Genomic DNA, 23,206 nt, shown 5'->3' with positions numbered 1-23,206 from the left:
GCGACAGCAGCCCGCCTCGCTCTCGCCGTGCTCCCCGCCCGCTCTCGCTTCTCGCTCGCTGGCCGTTCTCTTGTGCTGGCTTTGCCGCTGGAATTTTGATTTTTCAGACACTCGGTGCACATCTGCCTCGCAGCACCGCTCGCCCTGGGTCTGTCCGGATCATGAGTCAAAAGAAGGATCGTCTGCATAGGACCCTTGGCGACATCCTCGACGGCCACGGCGACGAGAGCCTGGGGAATGCCCTCGACCAGGTTGCGAATGCCTACTCGAACGACGGCAACGACAGCGACAGCGACGATGCCGACATGGGCAGCAGCGCCAAAAGGCCACCCACGGGCTTCTGTATCGAGTGCGAAGGTGGGAAAGATGCTCCGTGGTGCGATTCGGATCAGCAGACGGGGCCCGCTGCACATCCGTTGCCCTAACTGTCCTTCTTTGTCGGGTGCAATCGGGCTGCCCTGATCTGTGCCGTTGGACGCCGGCCTCGATACCGTCCTGCTCGCCTCCGTGCCGGCCGCGATTCATCTGCATCCAGACCAGCCGGCCTTCTTCAGCTGCGAGCAATGTGCAGACGGTAAGTCCACCATCTCGGCGCACTGCGCCGATCCCCGCTTTTCGCATGCTCTGTCGGGCACAGTCTCGCGATTTGTCCCAAAGGAAAGAATGGCGCTTTCTGAGCTGGTCCTGACGACTCTAATCCGCTCGTTGTTCAAAGACTTTTGCGAGGTCTGCTACACGGCGCAGCATCGCAAGGGCAGCCGCAAGATGCACAAGGCGAAGCGTCTCGGACCCGAGCCCAAGCGCTCGACTTCGGGGGACAAGAAGGTGGGATCGCGGCTGGTCTGCGAGTGGCAAGCCTCGGCCTTTCGATCGGCTGTGTTGTCGAGTTACAGAAGGCAGGGGAACTCTTTTCAGGCCAACTTATCTGCTCTCTCCTATGCTCTGACGGCCATCCCTTATTGATACAACGAATATGTTGCATAGGCCGATTCCTCTCAGAATGCCGACGACGACAGTGAATCGGATGAAGTCATGGCCGACTCGGGCGTATCGGTGTACACATCGGACCGCAAGCTTCCAAAGGGCTACTTCTTGGAGCGATCCAAGTACATTCCTCTCCGTTTGACGTACGAGGAGCGCAAGTACTTGCGCCTGCTCGAAGCTGCCCTCAACGTCAGCGAGTACACGGACCGCATCGACATTCTGTCGTACTCCAACAAGAGCAGGCGCATCGTTGGCCAGATCAAGGAGTTGTGCTCGATCCTCAGCGGCCTCGTCATGGCCGCCGACTACAAGACCGGACAGGAGCTGTTCGAGAACCGCGCATTCGAGGAAAATGCCGAGTTCTACCAGAAAATGTATGTCTGCGGCGCTCTGGTGGAGCAAGAGACACGCTTGTAGATGTAGCGCTGTCTATGGTGATTCCGGTTGATCACAATGCACTCGATGCTCACCGTCTCGGCATTGCGACATGAATTACGAATGCACTTTGATCCAGATTCGAGCTCGGGCGACGACACAAGATCATGAATGTGAGGCCAGCAATCGAACTCGCCGCTTCCTTGCCTGTTGAGTTGCTGGTGTTGATCGGTAAACGGTTTTGGTGTCCGGAAACTGACACGCCACTTGCGCGGATCGCTCTTTGGGATACTGTCCACAGCCCGAGAAGATGCGCGCCACCTATGGCAAGCTCGTGTACATGCTCCAAGATTCACAGATCCCCGAAGTCAAGGAGATACTCCAGTTTGACTGCGTCACCGATATCAAGTCTGTCTACGCCCATCTCTCGGCCCACGACGGACTCGCGCTGCTGGAGGACGACTTGATCAACATTGCCACGATGGAAATCGTTCCCGAGGGCAAGCTCCGTCACCAGATCCAGAACGAGATCAAGCAGAAGGAGCGAGCCATCGAGGTACTGGCGAGGAAATACGCCCGCGGTGACCTCACGGCGGATGGAATCAAGCAGTGTCTCTACAGCATTGGCGACAACCACGCCTTTTTGCGAACGAACCGCGATCCGTGCGAGAAGATGATTGGTAGGACGACGACTGTGGGCCAGCGCTTGCGCAGGGAAGGAGCGAATGCCGCTGGATCTGTGGAGCTACCTCGTGCCACCGTTGATGCCGTAAGAAACTCACACCCTTCTCTGCTTCATTACTGGCTTGTCGGCGATCGATCCAGCTTATCTCAAGGAATACTTTGACCCCGAGAACTGGGAAAACGGCCTGTCCCTGGCCATTTCGGTACGACATGGGTCTCGATTGATCCACAGATGCACAGGAGGATCGCCGCATCTTTGCGGCTGCATTTTGAGCTACAGCACTAAACCCCGGCTTCAACTCCACGATGCCTCGTTTATATCCAGTCCGGTCGGGGCGGCGCCCGCCTTTCCCACGACCACAGCAAGCAGTATCAATATGTTTTGCAGTCCCTGACCCTCTGGCGCGAAATCCTTCATGGTATTTGCTCGCAATCGCTGTCACAGCCGACCGATCACTTCGGCAGCTTCGCTGGTGCTACGCCATGGGGACGAGAGCATGTGTTTGGCTGGCTCCGATTTGCGGCTCACTGCCCGGTTCGCCTCCTGATTGCTATCCACAGACATGTTCATGCTATGGTGCCTTTCGGAAGATGATTTGCTGAGGTAGGCGACATGATATCAGCGTGCTTACATTCCCGCGAGCGGCGCTGCACATGGCGCCTGCTCCGCCAGCGCGATTGCGACTCTGCTGATGGAGTCGAGGTATTCATTCGGTCTGTTCGCTCTCTAGCGAGTCGAACCCGTATCGTCTCCGCGACACTGGACAGGGCCTGAATCGTGTGCAAGGTATGGTGCCGATGGCTTGGATGCATCTGCGAGGAAGCAGCGGCCGAGCTCATATCCAGTCGCGAGTCGTCCTGTGTGGTTGCTTCGATCCATCTCCACGCAGACCAACCATCCGCCCTTCTCTTGCTCCTGGTATCAGCCGCTCCGCGCGTCTCGAGGACGATGCATATGATCCTCAATCGCGCACAGCAAAGAGTCGAGCGCTGGATCGGCTCCTCGGTGATCCATCTTGGTGACCATGTAAGTGCGCCGGGCCCTTGCCATGTCTTTGGGAATGTGTGGTGCCCTGGCCACAGTGATAGTCTCTCGAGTCACACTTGCTTGCTGAGCTAATGCGCCGCCATGGCTCTCGTTGTCGAAAATACAGAATGTTCCCAATGCCTTGATGTTTATCGGTAGGTCTTGATGGCCCTTTGTGCGGTGCACTTGGCAATGGTACTCAGAGCGCAAACAGAGCCCCGTCCCCCAAACGATACAAACATTATCAAACGCATGCCGTGCCTTTTCATATTGCCAGACAAATACACGCAGGTCTATCGCATCCTGCTGCCCATCGTCAACGCACTGGAGCACATCGATGAGGTCGCTAGCCACCGTGGGTTGGACAAGTACATCCAGGAGACATTCAAGGGCCCCGAGCGCCTCAAGAAGGAGATTCTGTGGTATGTGCGGCGGTCTTTGCTTCTGTTTTTGCAGCGGTGTTGTAATTCTGGCTGCTGGGGCTCGGAGGCGCTGAGGGTGGGCTCTCTTCCATCCTGTGCGTTGGTTACTGGCCAGGAAGTGGGTATCCGCAGATTGGCGGACTCTACCTTCTCTGCTGCGAACTGACAAGTTGAGGCCCTGCATCATGCCTTCGCAGCGACTTTTTCCGCCATGCCTTTGATGGCTCTGGTGCCGACAACTTCTTTGGTATGTACAGGGTAGAGCGGCGAGGACTCATTCTTCGGGATGGAGATTAACCCCATGCGGCCTCGCTGCTGCCCGTTTTCTGTGTCTATCAGATGCTGGATCATGCATTGACGGACGACTGACCTCTGCATGTAAGTACAACACGATCTTTGCCGACAACCAAAACGTGGATTGCAATCGCGGACAACGACCATGCCGTTAACACACACTCTCTCTCGGTGCAATCAAAACCTCAACTACCGAACACAGGGAACTGGTGCTCCAAGTTGGAAAAGAAGCCCTACTTTCACGTTTTCTTGCTGACTGGATTCGTCGGCTTCGACGGCCGCTTTGAATAGAGCCGGGTGTTGTTGCGGTTGCCATTGCTGTTGCGGCTGTGTCGCCTCTGCAGAAGGTACAAAATGGCCTTGGCCACAGGCTTGCTTAGACCAGGATGATACGAGCATCAGCCACGAATCGCAGGCAGCCATGACAGGACAAACCGATGTCAAGAGGAGATAGAGGTGAAGCCGTGTGCTTCGCTCGGTTCTGTTTGGCTTGATTCGAGAGGATGATCGAAATAACAAGACCACTTCCCCCCTACTTTCGGGGATATTGCAAAGAATGCCCTCGTTCTTGCATGCTATGGACAAGAGCCGGGATTGTGAGGAGACTCAAGTTGTATTGCTCATTTGGGTTACAGACAAGGAGAGCGCAGCGCGGGGGTTGGACGGGGCGGGGGAGCGACGCAAGCGGGATTCAGCCCGAGGTATGAGCGAGGTTGATGACTGACGGGTGACAAAAGACAGGGCGATATCTTGGATATTGGGCGGGGAAGCGAGAGGGGGCGGACGCATGGGACAGACCCATAACGGTGCATGGGATCAAAGCAGTGCAAAGTTGGCTGCAGAAACAGGCCGGGAGAGGGGGGAAGCCGGTATCCAGCTGGCACCAGAATCAACGCGGGTCATGGCTGGGTAACGAATGAAAGAGAAAAAACATACAACGAAATGCGAGACGGCCTCGCAGGATACGACGGGGGGAATTCAAGCAGAGGGCCAACGCCGCGGAATAAAAAAAATGGAGAGGTGCCAAATGAGAGTCTAGAGGAGAGGCGGAGAAGAAAAGGACCAACGACAAGTGGGGGAAACCCGCAGCTGTGGGCAGGGGCGGGGGAGGGGAACACGTTAAAGTAAGCGCCGAATCAAAAATGCAAGGCAGAGCCAAGAGACAGAGCATAGAGAGCGCACGGAAAGTTCAGCAGAGTTACGGGGCTCGGACAGACCGCAGATAAGGCAATTTGGGGCCAAAGTGCGGAAGCAAACAACAAAAGGGGAAGGATGCGGGAGCAGAGAAACGTGGTTCAAGAACGGTATTGTGCGACAACTCGGCACCGAGACGGAAGCACGTCCACTGGCGCTGGCAGGCCAGAATAGGACTGGTACGGTATATGGGGTTGCTGTCATTTCAAAAGTGGTGTTTTGTTTGGCTTGTTTGGCTTTGGTTGACTTTGATAGGCGTGGTTTGGCGTGGGTTGGTTCCTGTGTCGCCGAGAACAGCTGGTCTCGGGACGTGGCGTCCTCACCAGGCATCGACTTCGCGCAGGCTCTGGTCGTACGCAGCGCTCAGGCAACCGGTGGTCTTCAGATACTGATATTCGATCCAAAGGACCTCTTCGGGGATGCCGGCGCCCTTGACTCTGAAGGCCTCCCACTCGGCGTTGCCCTCCTTGACAAAGATCTGGGTGGGCAGCGGCATGATATCGACGTGCACGGGCTGCGAGGGAACTCGGTTGGCAGCGGTGGGCGTGGAGGTGAGAGTCGTTGGGCTCGAGGTGTTTGTAGCTGGGCTGGAAGTAAAGACGGCGGGGTTGGCGGTATGGACGGCGGGACTGGAGGCAAAGGTGGCGGGGCTAGAGGCAAACAGCGACGGGCTGTCGACATCCCAGGTACTCGAGGTACGGCGGGAGTGCTGCCAGTGAGGGGCAGAGTGGGCCACAGAATCGGGAGTGTCTGGGCGGCTATGAGGCACCGATTCGGAGCGAGCATAGAGCTCGTGCTCGCGAAGGAGAGCGTTGCTGAGCTCGTCGGAAAGGTTGGGGGAGGATGAGGGCGAGATGCTGCACTCGTACTGCAGAAGCAGACGGTCGGTTTTGAGCGACAGCAGAGGAGGGTTCATAGAATCGGCGTCGGGTGTGTTGTCAGGCTCGATGGCGAAGCGGGGTCGGTCGGTAGAGTCGTGGGTCCATCCCGCAGCAGGGGTTGCGGTCAAATCGAGGCTCCTGGTGGCAGGGGGGTCGAGGGTTGGGGGCAGGATGGCAGCAGCGGAGCTGCTATAGGATGAGTTCGAGGCGGATCGCGACATGGGGACGCTCTCGGCACTGCTGATCTGGTCGTCGCGGTTGAGCGGCTGGATGCGGGCGAGGCGCAGCACGACATGGGCCACGATGCGTCCCAGGTAGCGGATGGCGAGCAGATGCACCGGACGGGTCAGGCCGACGATGGCACCAGACGAGTCGGTGATGTACTCGTTGGGGAAGAGCAGGGGGAGATCGAGGCGGATGCGGATTTCAATGCATGTGTGGATGTAGGTTTGGATGAGCTTGATTTCCTCCTTGATGTCACTCGAGATTTGTCGGTCCATCCAGGCAAACGCCGACTCGGCCGTGCGCGCCATCAGGGCCAGCAGGAGACAGGCGTAGGAGCGCGCCTTGGTGGTGATCCAGGCAGCGATGCGCTCAGACTCGGCGATCCAGGATCGCTCATCCGAAATGCTGTAGAAGGTAAAGAGGTTTCGGAGCGAGACCATGATCATCTTTGGCCGTTGTGGGCTGGTGGTCTCGATGAAGGCTGGGGGCTCGGGAGTCAGCTCCACTTCCTCCTCGCCCTCCTTGTGGTCGACGTAGGGACACACGACCGAGGGCGGCACGGGCGCGAGAGGAAGCAAAAAGTCGGGTTGAGAGTGGAACGATCGGACTCGGACGGACGGGGCCTAAACCAACGAGCATCGACAGAGACGGGTGAGAACAGGAAGCGCTGTTGTCAGAGGTAACCAGTTGGGCACGCAGGGCGAGCCGAGCAGATTGAAGCAGAAAGGGCGGATAGATGCAGCGACTCCGGAAACATAAAATCGTATGGCACGCAATCCGCTGCGCTGGCAATACATACGCGGGACTGGTGGGGGAAATACTTGAGCTGCTCATGGACAGGCAGCAGGAACGGACGGGCTTCGAAGCTGGGGCGATTGGATTTCTTGCGAGAGCCCAGCTGGACTGGGTCCAGTGAGCCGGGCAGGGTGAAGGACTTGGGTCCGATGGGGCCGTCATGGTTCGACATCAGGAACTCGCTCGAGACCTGGGCAAAGATCGAGAGCCCGAGGGATTTCGGGGGTCGCACGGACGCCAAGTTCGTCGCCGAAGGGGTCCGCAAAAGCCCAACGCCGGTTTCACGGAGCAGCGGATGAGCCAACGCATTGGGTCGGCGAGGAGCAATGCCCTTCTGGGGACTGCGGAAGGGCTTGTTGGGAAGGAGCGACAGGGGCGACAGCGAGAGGAACTCCAGGGGAGGAGTGGGCAAGCGCTGAGCGATGGGCGCTGTTCGGATGGGCTTGATTTGGAATATCGAGGGCGGCAAAAAGTCGAGCGCCAGCTGCTTGGGCTTGGGCCGGACAGCTTTGGGCTTGCGCAGGGGCTTGAATATAAGCTTCGAATCTATGGGGGCACTTGCACTGGCCTTTTCGGCCGGTTGTGCGCGATCCTTGCGGTTGAATGGGCGATGGACGACGCTGAGAGCCTTGCCTATCATGCGATGGAACACTGTATCGTTCACAAAGCGTTGCTGAATATCCGCGACGGTGAGGCGGCGCAGAGGAACGTGACTTTGATCACGGAAGAGGCGTCTGCGTTGCTTGCCGACAGAGGCCCGAGGAGAGATCCGGGACGGCTCTTCGACCAGTGCTGCAGCCGATGGCATGGACGGGGCCTGCGATGGCATGTCGACCTTGGGCTCGATCAGGATGCTCACTGGTGCAGTGACGGCTGCCGAAGCAGGCTCGGCGCCAACCAAATCATGCGAAAGCGGCAGGGCTGGCTCGACTGTGAGGAATGCCTCGGCAGTGGGCTGCAGAGCCACAGCGGTAGGGACAGGCTCAACGATAGCCAGATGGCTGGCCATGGGCACGAGTGGGACAAGCGAGACACGGTGCTGGATACTGCTGCCCAACTCGAGCGACACCGGGAAAGTGCGCTGAACTGCCGGAAGATTAGCGGCGCTGCGGGTCGGGGTGGCAAGGGCAGTCTCGACCTTGGGAGGCACCATGATATCTGAGGCGACGCGGGGAGCATTGATCAGCGAGTGGGCTCCAGAAGCGACTTCTGTTGGGATGATGCTACTGGGAGTCGCATCGGTGAGCCGGAGATCAGTAGCGGACGAGTCGAGGTGGTCCTTGGCAGAGGCCTCGGGACGGGGTGCTGTTGTCTCTGCGATAGTCGATCCGTGTGCCAAAGCGGCCGTAGCGGGGCTGCTGGTAGCTACGGGCGACTCCAAGGGCTCGCCGTAGACCTTTTGGACGGCACCAAGCGAGTGCTGCAGCGCAATATCGGCCTTGAGGAAAGAGAGAGTGGGAAACACAACCTGCTTTGCGGGAGGTGTGTCTTTCTCAGGCACGGGAGGCGGCACACTTTCCGTCGAGGAGGAGAGCGAGTCCAGGGCGGGATCAGCTGCAGGCGCCGGGCTGGGGACTGCCTGCGACTCCGGAGTGGTCTCGGCGCCCGGGGTGGCCATGACAGACGCAAACAGCTGCGTCTCCGGCTCCATGTGGATGAGTCTTGTGACAAAGAGAGATGTGGCCGCGAGATACTGGGAATCGGCATCTGAGGACGCGACGGCAGCAGTAGCAGCAGCAGCTGGCGGGCTGGGGGCACTGCTGCCTTTGGCGAGAGCGTCCTTGACTGGGGCCGTCGTCTGGACAGAGCGAATCTTGGCCTCGACTTTGGCTGCCGAGGAGGACGCAAAGGCCTTGCCCTTTGGGGTGCGCAGGGACTCGGCAGGGCGCTGCTTGGTGGGGCACGATCGGTGGGAGTGGCCGGTGAGACCACAGACACTGCAAAGCAGACCAGTCGACTTTTTCTTCGAGGAGGGAGGGGTCGCGGGCGAGGCCGACGCAGTGGAAGCATGTCGCTGCTGCTGCTTCGTCGGGACGTTGTTGGCGTTGGCAGTGTGCAGTCGGTACTTTGAGGCAAAGCGATGATGGGAATCCAGCTTTGAGATGTTCGACGGACGTCGCTGGGGTCGGACGGGAGCACGCGAAGGCGTAGGCTCGACGACAGCGATGGTCGGAGCTGGAGTCGGCACCGGGGCCGAGACAGGAATAGGGGCAGCAAAGAGAGCCGGCGGAGAGGATATGGTTCGCTTCATGAGCAACGAATCCCGTTCCTGTAGCACAATGATATGAATGAGTGCAAGCGGAAATGGCAGCAGCGGCGGACGGGACTGCGTCGGAGCGAGTATGGCGTGCATAGCGTGCATGAGCGACGGGTGCGGGATGTGGGGTCGGCAGCGAAGTTGATGCAAGGCAACGAGACGGCGAGCAGGATGGTTGGGGTGAGAGGAAGAAACAGGTGGCTGGCGCAGGCCGAGGGATGAGTCAGAGCCCTCCTGTGGCGAGAGCGACCAAGCCGGGTGGGGGTCCGCCGGCAAGCAGCAATTACCTTGGGTGGGAATGGCTTGATGGCATCGTCGGCACGGGACAGAGTCGAGGAACGAACCGAGGATCTGGACGAGGCCGGCTTGGTGGGGTCGCCGATGATGTTGGACGGGGTCGAGATCGAGGCCACCGAGCCCGACGACGACGAGAACGATGAGGGCGTCGGGTGGGCCTTTGGAGGCTTGACGGTCCTGCAGACCGACTGGGAGACTCTGTTTGGAATGGCGGCGAACATGGCAACAACCGAGAACAATCAGGGACACAACGGGAACGAGGCAAAGAGCAGATGCGATGGATCAAAGGGTGGACGAGAAAGTCCTAATAAATACAGAAGGGATCTAGCGCTAACGACAGGAGACAATATACAGCAGCGAGAGCGCGGGTGCTGGGCTCTGGGCTCTGGCGATCGAACACAGGACTCTGGAAAAAAGGCGGGATGATGTCCGCAGGGCCACAATCGGAGGGAGACAGAAGGGGGAGAAACGGCGCTGAGGGCTTGGCGGCGAGAACAACCCGAAGCGGAGGAATCGAACTCGTCGGCCCTGGGGTGCAACAGAGACGGAGCACTGGGCAGACGGCAGGGACGACGGGGGGGAAGGAGAGGACGAGCAGATCGCTGGAGTGGGCAGGTTGATCGAGGATCGACCAGGGCCGGAGGGCAAAACGGGCATAAAAATGCAAAGACCGCAGGCGGCGAGGCGAGGCGCGGCGAGAAGAGGATTGGCCGTCTCGCTCATGCGAGGAGGAGACATGTGCCGCGCGCGTGTGTGTGTGTCGCTGCTGTGGATGGCTGCCGTTGTTGCTGTCGCTGTTGTTGCTGTGCGGCCCGCACGTGTGTGTGTGCGACTGCGTTCTGTGTCGGTGCCGCGTTCTGTGCCGTGTCGTCGCGCTGTTCAGTGCACGCAGGCACCAGCAACTCCACAGCCCACACACACACAGCCCTGCCCCCACCCGCGCGCTGCCAACCTCCTTTGCATCTCCCTGCATCTCTCTGCATCTCTCTGCATCTCCCAACACCACCATACACCACCATACACCACCATACACCACCATACACCACCATACACCACCATACACCACCATACACCACCATACACCACCATACACCACCATACACCACCATACACCACCATACACCACCATACACCACCATACACCACACACAGCTTCTCACATCATCTCTGCGGCTTCCCCTCTCGGCCGTCGTCGTCGCACTATTGCCACACCGCCCTTCGCACCCTGCTCCTCCCAATCATTCGACCAGAGTTCAATGACATCACTCTGGGCTTCCCACGGCTCCAGCCGCAGCAGATCCGTCGCTCACTCAGTGCATCCTATAAAATAAAAACAAAACTCCATCCGTTCCCAGACTCCCTACAACATCCATTTGTTTCTCTGGCTCTGAGATTTGAGTCATCCCACAAGCCGCCGTCCCAGCTGATCCCGCAAAAGCACTGACCCGCCTTGTTGCCCACAGCATCTCTGCATTTCCCACGACCAGACCGACGCAATGGCCGACGCAGAATTCAGCGGTACGAGTCGTGTTCTGGCTATACTACCCGCGCTGTGTACACTGCCCTACGTCGTCAATACCACCCACGCCTGCTGGCATCCTTGTCCAGGTGCATACCCATCATAGTATGTCGTTGCAGGTACTCATTCCCTTCCTGCCGCTGCTCCGGTGTCGCTCGCTGCCGACGCATCACGCTGTGTGGCCTCGGATGCACACGCTCAGAGGGAATCGGGGTTGGTGACATGACCACCCTGACGGAGCTGACAGAGGAAGCGATTATGGAAAACTTGAGAATCCGCTACGATCAACGGAGAATCTATGTAAGTCTCGCCCCCTGGCGCTGGAATCCATTCATCTCCGCCCGGAACTCTGCCGAAACTCGCAGTTGCAATCGCAGTCGCAGTTTCAATCTCAGCGCCAGCCAAGCCATTCTACATCTGCCACATGCACATTCGCTACTTGATGGCATAGCATGGGCTTGGCCACTCGCAGCCCACTCAGCATCGTTCACGGCGTGACCGTCACAGCCGCCAGCACGGCCACACGAGCCTCCATCACTTAGCTCTTGCTCGCGCTGCACAGACGTTCACTGGATCGATTCTGGTTGCCATGAATCCGTTTGAGAACCTCGAGATCTACAGTCTGGTAAGATGCCTCTGACAGGGCAGCCTGCCCCTTAGTGTGCTTATGTGGTCGTTCAGAAAAATCCTCCGTCAGCGAGACTGCCATGCCGCATCCGCTGACACCTGCTCGGCAACGTGCCCCTTCCCAACCAGAACAACATGAAGACATACCAGGCCAAGCGGCTGCTCGATCGGCCTCCACACATCTTTGCCATTGCTGAGCAAGCTTATGGAAACGTCAAGAACGGGAAAGGCAACCAAGCTGTGATCATCAGCGGCGAATCTGGAGCTGGCAAGAGCGAGAGCACCAAGCTGATTCTGCAGTACTTGACCTTTGTTACTTCGACGCAGTCGCAAGAGTCGTGGGTCGAGCAGCAAATCCTGGAAGCCAACACTGTGCTTGAGAGCTTTGGTGAGTGTTAACACCGACCCCACCGTCAAAGCTGTCTCGATATCACATCGTGCCACACAACCCCCAGTTATGAACAGCTATCTGAGCCAAACGCTGCTCATCTCATTGTCACCGGCGTTGAGGCTGATCATTGAACACCTGCTTTGCCCCTCACCCACATCGCCATTTTGCTGACCCCTCCCACCCGGCACTCATGTCTCTCGCTGCATGTCCCGCCAGGAAATGCCAAAACTGTCCGCAACAACAACTCCTCGCGCTTTGGCAAGTTCATTCAAATCCATTTTGACAAAAATACCCGCATCATCGGCGCCGGCATTATCAACTACCTTCTCGAGAAATCGCGTGTCGTCAAGCAGGCCAAGACAGAGAGGAACTACCACGTCTTTTACGAGCTTCTGCGTGGCTCCAACGAGGACGAAAGGTCAAAGTACAGTATCGAGGACCCTGAGGCGTACTATTACATGAGCCAGAGCGGATGCATCGATCTCCATGGCGTGTCCGACGAAAAGAACTTTGAAAAGCTCAAGCTTGCCTTCACCGTCCTTAAAATGGAGACCGAGGACATCGAGAGCACCATGCGAACGCTCTCCGCAATCCTTTGGGTCGGCAACATTGCCTTTGACCAAGACGCCGCCAAGGACAATACCGTCTCCATCAAGGATCGATCGGTCGTCGATCTGGTCGCGAAGCTTCTCGGCGTGAACGCTGAGAAGCTTGCCGAGGCGCTGTGCTTCCGACGCCTTGTTGTTCGCGGAGATGTGACCATGGTTCCTCTGAAAGGATCCCAGGTATGAGCACAGCATGTCGGCGTCTCATTATTGCCCCCTACACGAGAGCCCGCGGACACTCTGCCGATAGGATACCGCGGCGCCTCTCTGATGGATCCAGCAACCCGCCTTGGCTCACGTCTGGACATGGCTGCTTACAAATTGCAGGCGACCGACAACCGCGACTCGATCGCCAAGGCCATCTACGACAATCTGTTCCAGCGCATTGTCGAGTTCATCAATCAAGCCCTGAAGACCAAGCAGGCCTCGGCCAAGTTTGTCGGTGTGCTCGATATTTTTGGCTTTGAAGGTGCGGCTTTGAGCTCCACCACAGCTGTTCGTGTATCACAGTGTTTCCACAAATGATCTGACACAGCCCCGTTGCTGACTTTTGTACCGCCATGCGGCAACCTCTGACAGACTTTGCGGTAGGTCATGCTCAGCAAGATTGGATCGCGTGCCAGCTGGGCTTTGTGCTAATACCATCCCCGTCGATACTGCATCGCTTTTCTCCTCGACCAGATCAACAGCTTTGAGCAGTTCTGCATCAACTACACCAATGAAAAGCTCCAGCAGTTCTTCAACCAGTTCATATTCAAACTGGAGCAGGAGGAGGTGAGCGGCACGTTTACACGGTGAAACCCTGGAGCTTTCCCAGACAGACAGAAACACAGACGGACAGACAGAAACACAGACGGACAGATAGAAACACAGACGGACAACCAACCAATCAAAACATGCCATTGAACTGTGCATGTGCAACGCCTGCTCGCTTGCGCTACATAGTACGACAAAGAAGCCATCAAGTGGAGCAAGATCACCTTTACCGACAACCAGCTGTGTCTTGATCTGATTGAGGTAATGTTCTGTCTGCAAGTGTCGGCTCGACAAACTTTCGACTGCCGTTGTAACTCACAGACAAACGACGCCACTTGCATTGCAGGCCAAGCCTGCAGGCGTATTGGCGCTGCTCGACGAAGAAACAAAGTTTCCAAAGGGATCTGATGATGGCTGGCTCCAGAAGATGGACCAAGGCCTTATCAAGAACCCGCACTATGTCAAGGCTCGAACACAAAAGGGCGTGTTTGGAGTGAAGCATTATGCCGGAACGGTAACCGTCGAGCCGACGCATGCGGCTGCTGCAGCATGACGGACCAGAGTGCGAAGCAGTCCTGTCAAGGGAGGGGGGAGGGATTACATCGCTGACTTGTATGACTTATCGTCTAGGTGACCTACGTCGTCGTTTCTTTCCTGGAGAAGAACAAGGATGCGATCCAGGATGAGATATACGACCTATTGCGAACCTCAAGCTACAAGCTCGTCGCCCGGATTTTCCCCCAGAAGGCAGAAGAGCCCAGCGGCGGTGGAAAAGGGGCCCCTGCGGGCAAGGCAGGCGGCAAAATCACGGCGGGTGCATACTTCCGCAACCAGCTAGTGTCGCTTGTCACCACCCTGGGATCGACCATGCCGCACTATGTGCGCTGCATCAAGCCCAACATGCAGAAGGAAGCCTTTGTGTTTGACGACCAGATGGTTTTGTGTAGGTTCCCTCGTGGACCCCCAGCGTCGTTAGAACGCTGTCCTTTTCATAGCGGATGCTGCGAATGCCGTACAGTAGCAGATTGATTGTCGCGTGGTCGCCATTGCTGATTCGATCGCATGTTCATCTCTCGATCCAGCCCAGCTACGATACTCGGGTATGCTCGATACGATCCGCATCCGAAAGGCGGGATATCCCATGCGTCTCCCGTTTGACCAGATTCCCAAGAGGTAGGAGTCACTTTGCAGGCGACGCCAGTGCTGACGAGCCGGCCCGCTCACGTACTCATGACGACATGCGTGCCACACCTCCGTCGTCCGTATCGCAATCTAGCTACAAGTGCCTGATCCCGCCAGGCATGTCTCCAAAGGACAACCCTCAGCAACTCTCTGTTGCCATCATGTCTGGGGCCAATATTTCCTCGGACCTGTGGCAGTGCGGCAAGACTAAACTCTTCATGCGCATGGAGGCTGTGAGTATCGGTCCCTGATCCTTTCCAAGAGCGGGCCGAGTCGCACTCAATCCTTTGACCTGATGCTGGTCCTCGCTCGTATAGATGGAGGCGCTTCAGGCCGAGGCCGACAAGATCATGAAGGTCAAGATCCTGCTGATTCAAAGAGTAATGCGTGGATACGTGTGCAAGAAAAAGTACACAAGAATGAGGGCCAGCATCAAGGTTATCCAGAAATGTAAGTGCGATTGATTTCTGATCGGCGGGTGGCAGAGGGGATCGCCATAGCAAGGCTGAGCGAGAGGGCGTTCATAGTGCTCTCTATGCTCGGCCAAGTCGATTCCTGCTCATCACAAACATCTACATAGTCTGCGTCGGCTTTTACTTCCGTCGTCGCTACCTCAAGATCCGAAAGGCTGTCATTCTCATTCAGAGCGGTGAGTATTGAGTCAGAAATGTCGCTTTGATGTCAATGCCCAGCGCATCTTGCACGTCCAGCGTGGGTACCGTTCCGGTCCCGATACCCAACTCTCTGTAATGTATCGCTCACCTTGATGTACATCCAGTCGTTCGTGGGTGGTTTGCTCGCGACTATTACAGAACTCTGCTTGAAGAGAAGCGCAAGGCAGACAAAGAAGCACAGGAGCTTGCAAAGTCAACTCAAGCTGCCTTTGAGAAGCAGAAAGCCGCATCGGACAAGAAGAACCAGAGCGCCGAGGAAGAGCAGGTGCGCGAAGCCGCATGCTTGTTCCTAGGCCCGCTATTGATTCTGTTTGTGGATAGCGCCGAAGCCTGTCACGGAACGCACCAACCTGGCATGGTGCTTGCGTACGACTCGTTGATTCGAGACATCCGATATCTGTGATCGCTCACCCGTTTCACGCATGCTCGCCTGTTTGCATATGCAGCAACTCAAGCAGTTTGCTATCGCAGCCAAGACCAGGGTGAGTCGTCCTGCCCCGTGCCATCTCCAGCTGCCGACGCTACAGCTACAGCGCCGCCAGACTCAGTTCTCTCGTTGTAGCTGGGGCGAAAGATGATTCCGTTGCATAGAGGCCTTGTGATTTGGTCAAGGATACAGGCGAATGCAGAGCACTCCAGCATCGGCCGCTGATTCTGCTGATTTCTCAGGAGCACCAGACTGCAGTTGCTGCTACTTCCAAACAACCCGCTGCAAAGGAGGGAGTGCCGCCCAAACCTGCTCAAGCACCCAACATAGCCAAGGCCGGACGACCCGAAGCGCTCAAGGAGGGTGCTGCCGCTTCTGCTGTCGCTGGAACAGCCGAACCTCAAGCAGTGTCCGAGGAGGCTGCCCCTCTCGACAACTTGTTCTCGTTCCTTGGCGACTACGACAATGCATTTGCCCAGTCGCGGATCCAAGGGGCAGATATTTTGGCTCAGATGGCGGCCGAGCTGAGCTCGGAAATCGACTCTCTCTTCACCAGCCCTCCCAAGCGCCCCGCTCCACCCCCAGCGCAGGTCAAGGCCATACCGTCGTCAAAGTCGATCGGAAGCCAGCTGGACTTGTCCAAGGGCAGTCAGGTTGCGCCCAACATCCAGGCTGCGGATACTATCGAGTCGGGTGCTCCGCCGGCTGCCGAGCCCATTGATATTGTTTTAGCTCCACCGCCACCGCCGCCTCCCAAGCAGATGAGGTCCAACCCCCTGGCCAAGAAAGCCAACGAAGAAATGGTGAGCACACGTACCCCCCCTCCGCGCTCGCACATCACGTACTGCTTCCGGCGCCAACGAGGACATATTGCACATGGCCAGTACTCTTCCCCTCTGCAATTTGGATGCTGACTCGGTGTAATGCTATCCAGGGATCGCTCACCAGCCTCGAAGGAAAGGTTCAGGACGACTACCTGCTCGAAATCTTTGCCGAGAAAAACTTTGAGGTGCGTGTCTGATGCTGAGTGGTGATGTCGTGACGCTAAAAGTTGATGTCGCATGCTACAGCGACGCTCTGAGCGGAATAGTGCCACATGTATTCCGCCACTGAATGACCGCCTGCCTCCAGACTCACTACAGGCCACTCAGTGCGTTTGCGACGATCAGCAAGAAGATCAAAATGGTCCCAATCGAGCTCTCTGAACTTCTCAAGTACTCCAAAGTGGGTTTGTTTGGTTGAGACATCCACCGTAACACATATGCCATGCAGATTGGATGGGGCCGATCAATGATGGGCTGAATGGCATCGGCGTCATGGGTTGGATGGGGCTCGGACACAGCCCCCAATCGCTGGTTGCACATCTTTTCATCGTCCCGTTATGGCGCTCAAGGCCCACTCATACGATGGCGACCACCGTTCTCCTTGCAGACACCCATCCAAATGAGTCTCACGAAAATGCCGGAGCGAAGCGATCTGCTCGTCAATGCTGCGATCGAGTGCTTCAAGCGTATGTGGAGTCGAGCCAGGGAATGAAGCACTGTACAGCGCAGTGTAGCACTATATAGTGCCAACGAAACGAAACGAAATCCACTTGGCCAAACAGGGAGCCAATGAGCCCATATTTCACTCTGGAGACTGACCTCGTCCACGTCACTTCGTCTGATCCAGTGCTCCTGAAATGCCTCGATCCGTCCAGCAAGAAGCAAGACGACTTTTCCATCTCGATCCAGGCTATCATGGAATACGGGATCAAGTTCCCAGAGCTCCGCGACGAAATCTTGGTGCAGATCTGCAAGCAGGTTTCCGTGCCAAAGGAAGTTCCGTCCGGGTATGCTTGGGATGATGTGGGGAGCCGCGACAGACTTGCTGCCATTGGGGAATCGTATATGTCTCCTTTGGACACGGCTGATGGACAGTCCTTCTCTTGCCCAACCTCTTGAGGATAGCTGGGACCAGATCCAAACTTTGGGCTGGCGAGCCATGGTCCATGCCACTGCCTCGCTTCCGCCCACAAAGGTACATTTGCACGCGCTGAGATGATGCTCACTCTTGATGCACCTGGAGATTGGAATGCTGATTAGCTTTCCCCATGTGCAGGCTTTGGCAAAATATCTCAATTCATTTCTTCAACGAAGCTTGGAGGACATTCCCATGGGTCCTGGTAAGTCTGGACACGGACGAAGCAGGCGAGCTGAAGATTGTGGCTCAAGCATGGCCGTCGTTACTGCTGCATACTGTAACTTTGCAGCTCAGCCTTCTCCTTGGCCCCTGGTTGCTGATATGCTATCGATGGGTACAGAGAGCAAGACTATCAGAAAGCTGTGCATCATGGCCGGCGAATCGGTCAAGAACTGCCTCATGAACGGACCGCGCCGATACTCGCCCTCCTCGATCGAAATCAACGCCGTCAAGGCAAGTCTGGTCATCAATCGCTCTTGCTTTCTCTGGACAGTGCAGTTTCGTGTTGTTCCAACCAAACTGGGCCACGTTATCCGTCTCCAGTACTTCCCAGCTCTGATCCAAATGGATGCCCCATATGACTGTCTCACTTCTACAGAATGCCACGTCAGTTCCCTGTTCGATCCAGCTTATCGACGGGCAGTCTCACAACATTGAGATTGCTTTGACCGAGATTGCCTCGGGTGTGATCAAGGAAATCGCCAAGACAATAGACCTGAAAGAGATTGCAGGATGGTCGCTCTATGAAGTCTCCTGGAAGAGCGGTCAGTCGCGAATGATTTGAGTTTGTTGCGAGCGCTTGCATACCGCGCTGACTCATGCCGAGAACCGGAGTGCCGTGTGTGCTCTGATTGATGGTCAGCGTTTGTTTATCCCAAAACAGAGCGGGCTGTCAGAACCAGTGATTATATCATGGACATTCTGGCCGGCTGGGAACATGGTGGCTCATCGAGCACTTCACCGACGGGTACCTCGGCGTCCAAGGACAGCAAGAAGGTCTTCCAAATGAAGGTCTCCGAGGATGCCGGTTTGAAGCCAGGTAGGGTCGGTCTCCTCTCTACACTCTGATGTGGATGCTGTCTCGATCAGTTCCAGCAGCAACGCAGTCACACAACTCATGCGCAGTGTCCTCACCGGCCACATAGTGTTCAATGTCGATTCAAACATTGTTCTGAAGAAGCGCATCTTCAAGAACATTAACGAACCGATCCTGGATCCGGTCGAGTATAATTTGCTGTACTGTCAGGCCGTGGATAACTACACCAAGGATGTGTATCCAGTCAACGAAAAGACGGCCATGCAACTTGCTGCATGTCGTGCCCAGGCGCTGATGGGCGATTGCGACAAAGAGACCGCTCGAGACAAGTTGTAGGTATCAAGTGCATGTGCGCTCCAGACACAGCATCATCCGCGATGGGTGGTCGTTGCCTGCGAGACGGGAGGTGGGAGACGGGCGTGCCAAAAGTGTGCGCTTGCTCACGGTGACTTCCTGCTTGGATGGATACATTGGCCTTCGCAGCACCGATGTGGAGTCGTGGATTGTCCCGCGACTGGTCGCCAACCTGCCGCGCGACGAGTGGATCGACGGCATCGTATCGAACTATGAGAAGATTCGCGGTACATCCTCGATCCAAGCGAAGGTCCTGTTTTTGGAGACCTGCAAGACCTTCAGGGCGTTTGCCACAGCGTTCTTCAACGTTAGGGTAAGTTTGGCAAGACATGCGTCTCGACTCATGAGCAACTTGACTCATGAGCAACTTGACTCGTTCATGGTGCCTCGAAGCCGACACTTTTATAGTAGAGCTGACCCCAACTGCGATTTACATCCCCCCAGTACAAGGGATTCTGGTCGTTCGCCGAAAACATCCAGCTGGCGGTCTCTTTCAGGGGAATCGACTTTATCCACATCAAGACCAAGCAGCCCCTGATGCAATTCGATTTCAAGCATATCAAAGGGTTTGACCAGGAAGGCGATCTGCTGACACTATCTCTGACTCGTGTCAAGGAGGATGGCGATGCTGAGACGCTGGAGGTGTACAAGTTTGTCACAAGTCAGAGCGAGGAGATTGTCGGTCTCATTCGCGAGTACGCACCAACGAGCCTCCTGACAATCGCCAAAAAGGTAGGCAGTGCCGAGCGGGCGGTCGAGTGAGTTCTGTTGACCTGGCGACTCAGCCATGGCCGCAGCCGATGCTTCTTCTGGCTCTTCAGGCCGAGACTGCTCGTGTGGTGTCCAGCGACTGCGTCAAGCCAGATCCTGCAAGCCAAACACTGCGGCTTATGTTTGGTGCCATGGCTTGTTTATATCGCTTTGCAGAAAATCGAGGTCAAGGTCGAGCTTAGTCTCAAGTCGTTGCTCAAGGACATCGAGGCGGCCCGCGCAACCCTCCTGGCGCGAAAGATCATGAAGCGCACGGACAAATCGGAGACCATGTCCATCCTGAGTCGCCACGGAAGCAAGGCCAGCCTCAAGAACCTCACCAAGATGCTCAAGAAGGAGAAACGCATGTCCTCGCGCATGTCGATCAACATGCGATCTGACTCTCGCTCTAGCAGCGTATGTGGCGGTGCTGAAGGGTTGGTGCGATTTGCATCTTCGGATGCCCTGCGAGACGAACCGAGCCAGGCAAACACCAAGCCGGAAGAAAAACGAGTGACAAAGTCGATGGAGAACCTGGGCATTCAAGCTAAAAATGCGGCCGAGACCTCGGAGTATGCTGTTCAGGAATGGGAATGCAGCAAGGTGGGTGAGCTGGCGCCAACGGGCGCTCGATATCAAGACCTTGGGATCTGATAGCATCTGAGAATGCGGTGCTACTACGCCGGGCATATGTCTGGAATGCATCACAATTCGCTACTGACCCTGACTACGACTCTGATGTACCGACATCCTTTCGATCGGACAGCACAAAATCATTTCGGCCTTGAGTACCTTCAAGGAGGTTGATGACGAATGGGCACTCATGGTCAACACAGGTAACTGTGTGCACGGAATGTTCGAGCTGGAGTTGACATGCAACAGGACACCGAGTATCGAGCGGTGATAGCTGAAGGCTGGCTGGTCTATCAACGGAGGGACTCGTATCGTGGAACGGTCCGAGGATGATCGCACACGCTGATCTGTCGCGGAATCATCTTCATATCCAGCCATCTTGCAATATGGCGGTCTAAAGGTTGCCGTAGACCCATCCGAGAACCAGCGCGCCCCCGTGGCAGAAACTATCCAGTCGATTATCGAAAACTGCCTGGATACGCCCATCCTGATCAATGAGCTGTATCTGCAGCTGATCAAGCAAACCACCAACCATATCGACCTCGACCAGCAACACACCTTGGCATTCTGGAAACTGATGGCCGTGGTCACAGGCGTTGCCGCTCCAACTGTCCCCGAGGTGTTCGAGTATCTGAAAGCACATCTCCGTCGGTATTCGTTTGCCGAGTCCAAGGACAAAGGCACCAAGTCCAACGAGTCTGAATATGCCAAGCACTGTCTCAAGACGGTGCTCAGGACGGCCTCTGCCGGTGAGCCAATCTGGATTGAGACTGGAATTGCTGGGCATTGACGACCACGATGATTGCCCGCACTGGTAAAATGACGGTTTGATCGTCTGACAATCAAACTTTGGGCTGAAACCCACAAAGGTCCAAGAAGATGCCCCCCGTCACTCGAAGAGATGCAGTCGTCGGAGGTACACGTAGCTTTTGCCTGCATTGCATTCGATTCTGACGGCCAAGCTCCATGGGTCCACTTTCACGCTTGCTTACCCAGAACCGCGGCGCTTCGATTCCGCTTCTTAGAGAATGGCCCCGCTGAGGATCCGCATCTACTTCCTCGATGGACAGTTCCGCGCTCTTCCTGTTGGCTCTGTCGACACGATGCAGCAAATGTTTGGTGAGCACGACGATATGCCGAACCCAATAGGCCGAGCGTGATATGCATCCAGGCTTCTAGCGGTGTTCGGGCTCAGTGGATCTACCGGTTGCATCATCTGCTGCGCCATCATTGACCCAGATTCACGTACAATAGCGGGACTGGTCGAAAAAATCAAGCTGAAGAATGCCACTGGCTTCTCGATTTATGAAGAATATGCCGGAACAGGTGAGCTTTGCGTTGGACAGCCATTGATGATTATGCGTGTCAGTGTAAGCCAACCAAAGTGACACCCCGAGTCACTGGATGCGAGTACTGACAAGCCCGGCTGGTGAAATTCGCATCACGGCTTCGATCCGATGGATCTGCACCAATGTTCACAGAGCGCAGCTTGCGCGGAGACGAGAAGATGGCCGACATTCTCTATAATTGGGAGAAGACGGGCCGCAAGGCCGGCGGGGAGCGGGACCGCGTCCGTCTCATCTTCAAGAAACGAGTATTTGTGGACCCGCCCGGACATGTCGTCACAGAGTTCGAGGAGCAGCTGCTCATGTACCAGGTAACCATTCAAACAGGGCTGTGCGACTCGATCTCACTTCCGGTGGCTAACGCTGTCAACCGGGGATGTTGTCACCCTTGGCCTCGCACACGGCATCTGCTGGTGTCTGGTTCAGGCATCCGAAGACATTCGCCGGGATGTGTTCCCCATTACCGTCCAGGAGGCGGCCGAGGTTGTTGCCATGCAGGCTCAGGCCCTCTACGGCGATAGCCAGAGCACGCAGCAGGCCATCAGCTACTGGCCGCTGATCGAAGCTCACGTCCCAGCTCGGCTCAGAGAGCAAGATATGACCGAGCGTATCGCTCTCAAACATGCAGCTCTTGCGGGGCTATCTCGCACCGAGGCACTTGGTCTGCTTATGGACTTTGTTCGCTCGTGGGCACTGTTTGGCAGTGCCGTTTTTGATGTCACGGTAAGCAATTGCGCACACGGGCGCTTGGACGATGACATGGACCCATGTGGAGAGCTAACATTTGGGCATGCACTCGTTGTCGTCAGCAATCATACACCAACCAATTGCCAAGTGGATGCTGGCTAGCGGTCAACAAGGGAGGTGTGCACATCCTTCCAAAGCACGAAAAGGTCGGTTGCCGGCGGTACAGGAGCGAAAATGGTCGGGGTCGAGGCGGGTGTACGCTCGTGGAGTCTCGATGGCCCCAGGCTGGCGTTGCTGAACATGGCACTCTATGTCCAACTGATGGTGCTCTTGAACAGGTTCCTTTGGCGACATATGAGTTCAAGAAGATCGTGAGCTACAGCCCATCGGACGACAGAATGCTCTTTGTTATGGACAACAAGTCTGGCGCAGGTGAGCACCCAGCGACGATGGAATGATGATCAGGAGACGCTGCTGAGCGGGGCACTGACGAGAACTTGCAACTTGCTCCACGCAGGCGAAAAGTATGTATTCCAGACAACGGAGGCGCACCAGATCGGATCGCTGATCAAGGACTACATCGAATGCCTCTCGTTCTATGGCGACGGCAAGAAGGCCAGCAGCCAGCCCCGCTCGCAGGAGGCCGTTGCTTCATCGTGAGCCAGCGGCGATGGAGCCTGTCTCGCGATCACGGGTGCTGTCAGAATATATAGAGGGAGCTCGAGCTCCGTCCCTTGACCTAGCCCCGCAGTGTGAATGGCGGTAATGGTGCATGGTGCGCGGTGTATGTCGTTCAGGGGTGCGTGGCTGGATCCGCGCGGA

At 56.5% G+C, this 23,206-nt stretch overlaps 3 protein-coding genes across 3 annotated transcripts; 2 read left to right on the top strand and 1 right to left on the bottom strand.

The window, feature by feature from the left end:
* The first annotated feature begins 104 nt into the window (after nt 1-104).
* Nucleotides 105-4,340, top strand: BJ171DRAFT_442325 (uncharacterized protein). The gene is made up of 16 exons (XM_053108091.1): nt 105-357; nt 536-574; nt 716-825; nt 985-1,358; nt 1,499-1,532; nt 1,661-2,039; nt 2,185-2,246; nt 2,369-2,462; nt 2,605-2,647; nt 2,775-2,830; nt 2,970-3,070; nt 3,198-3,225; nt 3,348-3,492; nt 3,690-3,739; nt 3,832-3,870; nt 3,989-4,340. The coding sequence occupies exons 1-16, from the start codon at nt 162-164 to the stop codon at nt 4,075-4,077; spliced, it is 1,839 nt and encodes a 612-aa protein (XP_052966739.1). The 5' UTR covers nt 105-161; the 3' UTR covers nt 4,078-4,340.
* A 597-nt stretch (nt 4,341-4,937) lies between these two features.
* On the bottom strand, nt 4,938-9,756 carry BJ171DRAFT_99318 (uncharacterized protein). Its single transcript, XM_053116037.1, has 3 exons — nt 9,426-9,756; nt 6,886-9,150; nt 4,938-6,709 (listed from the first exon to the last, which is right to left on the bottom strand). The coding sequence occupies exons 1-3, from the start codon at nt 9,654-9,656 to the stop codon at nt 5,300-5,302; spliced, it is 3,906 nt and encodes a 1,301-aa protein (XP_052966738.1). The 5' UTR covers nt 9,657-9,756; the 3' UTR covers nt 4,938-5,299.
* A 1,175-nt stretch (nt 9,757-10,931) lies between these two features.
* On the top strand, nt 10,932-23,123 carry BJ171DRAFT_599066 (P-loop containing nucleoside triphosphate hydrolase protein; the record flags this gene model as incomplete). The annotated part of the gene is made up of 41 exons (XM_053114888.1): nt 10,932-10,953; nt 11,157-11,254; nt 11,517-11,579; nt 11,711-11,969; nt 12,189-12,757; nt 12,905-13,046; nt 13,157-13,164; nt 13,259-13,351; nt 13,523-13,594; nt 13,680-13,847; nt 13,964-14,276; nt 14,416-14,506; nt 14,610-14,748; nt 14,833-14,965; nt 15,096-15,164; nt 15,294-15,454; nt 15,636-15,671; nt 15,859-16,419; nt 16,551-16,625; nt 16,748-16,840; nt 17,048-17,126; nt 17,288-17,447; nt 17,566-17,635; nt 17,717-17,780; nt 17,919-18,040; nt 18,177-18,342; nt 18,462-18,617; nt 18,724-18,946; nt 19,098-19,281; nt 19,413-19,700; nt 19,896-20,321; nt 20,485-20,554; nt 20,726-21,100; nt 21,221-21,267; nt 21,377-21,470; nt 21,606-21,677; nt 21,833-22,008; nt 22,124-22,420; nt 22,507-22,590; nt 22,723-22,816; nt 22,902-23,123. 41 exons carry the CDS (start codon nt 10,932-10,934, stop codon nt 23,042-23,044), a joined length of 6,555 nt encoding a protein of 2,184 aa, XP_052966737.1. The 3' UTR covers nt 23,045-23,123.
* Nucleotides 23,124-23,206: the final 83 nt, after the last annotated feature.

The sequence above is a fragment of the Polychytrium aggregatum genome, assembly GCF_025602895.1.
Source record: "Polychytrium aggregatum strain JEL109 chromosome Unknown BJ171scaffold_18, whole genome shotgun sequence".
NCBI classification, from domain to species: domain Eukaryota; kingdom Fungi; phylum Chytridiomycota; class Chytridiomycetes; order Polychytriales; genus Polychytrium; species Polychytrium aggregatum.
Note: the sequence above shows the minus strand (reverse complement) of the source record. Positions and strands in the feature narration are given on the sequence as shown.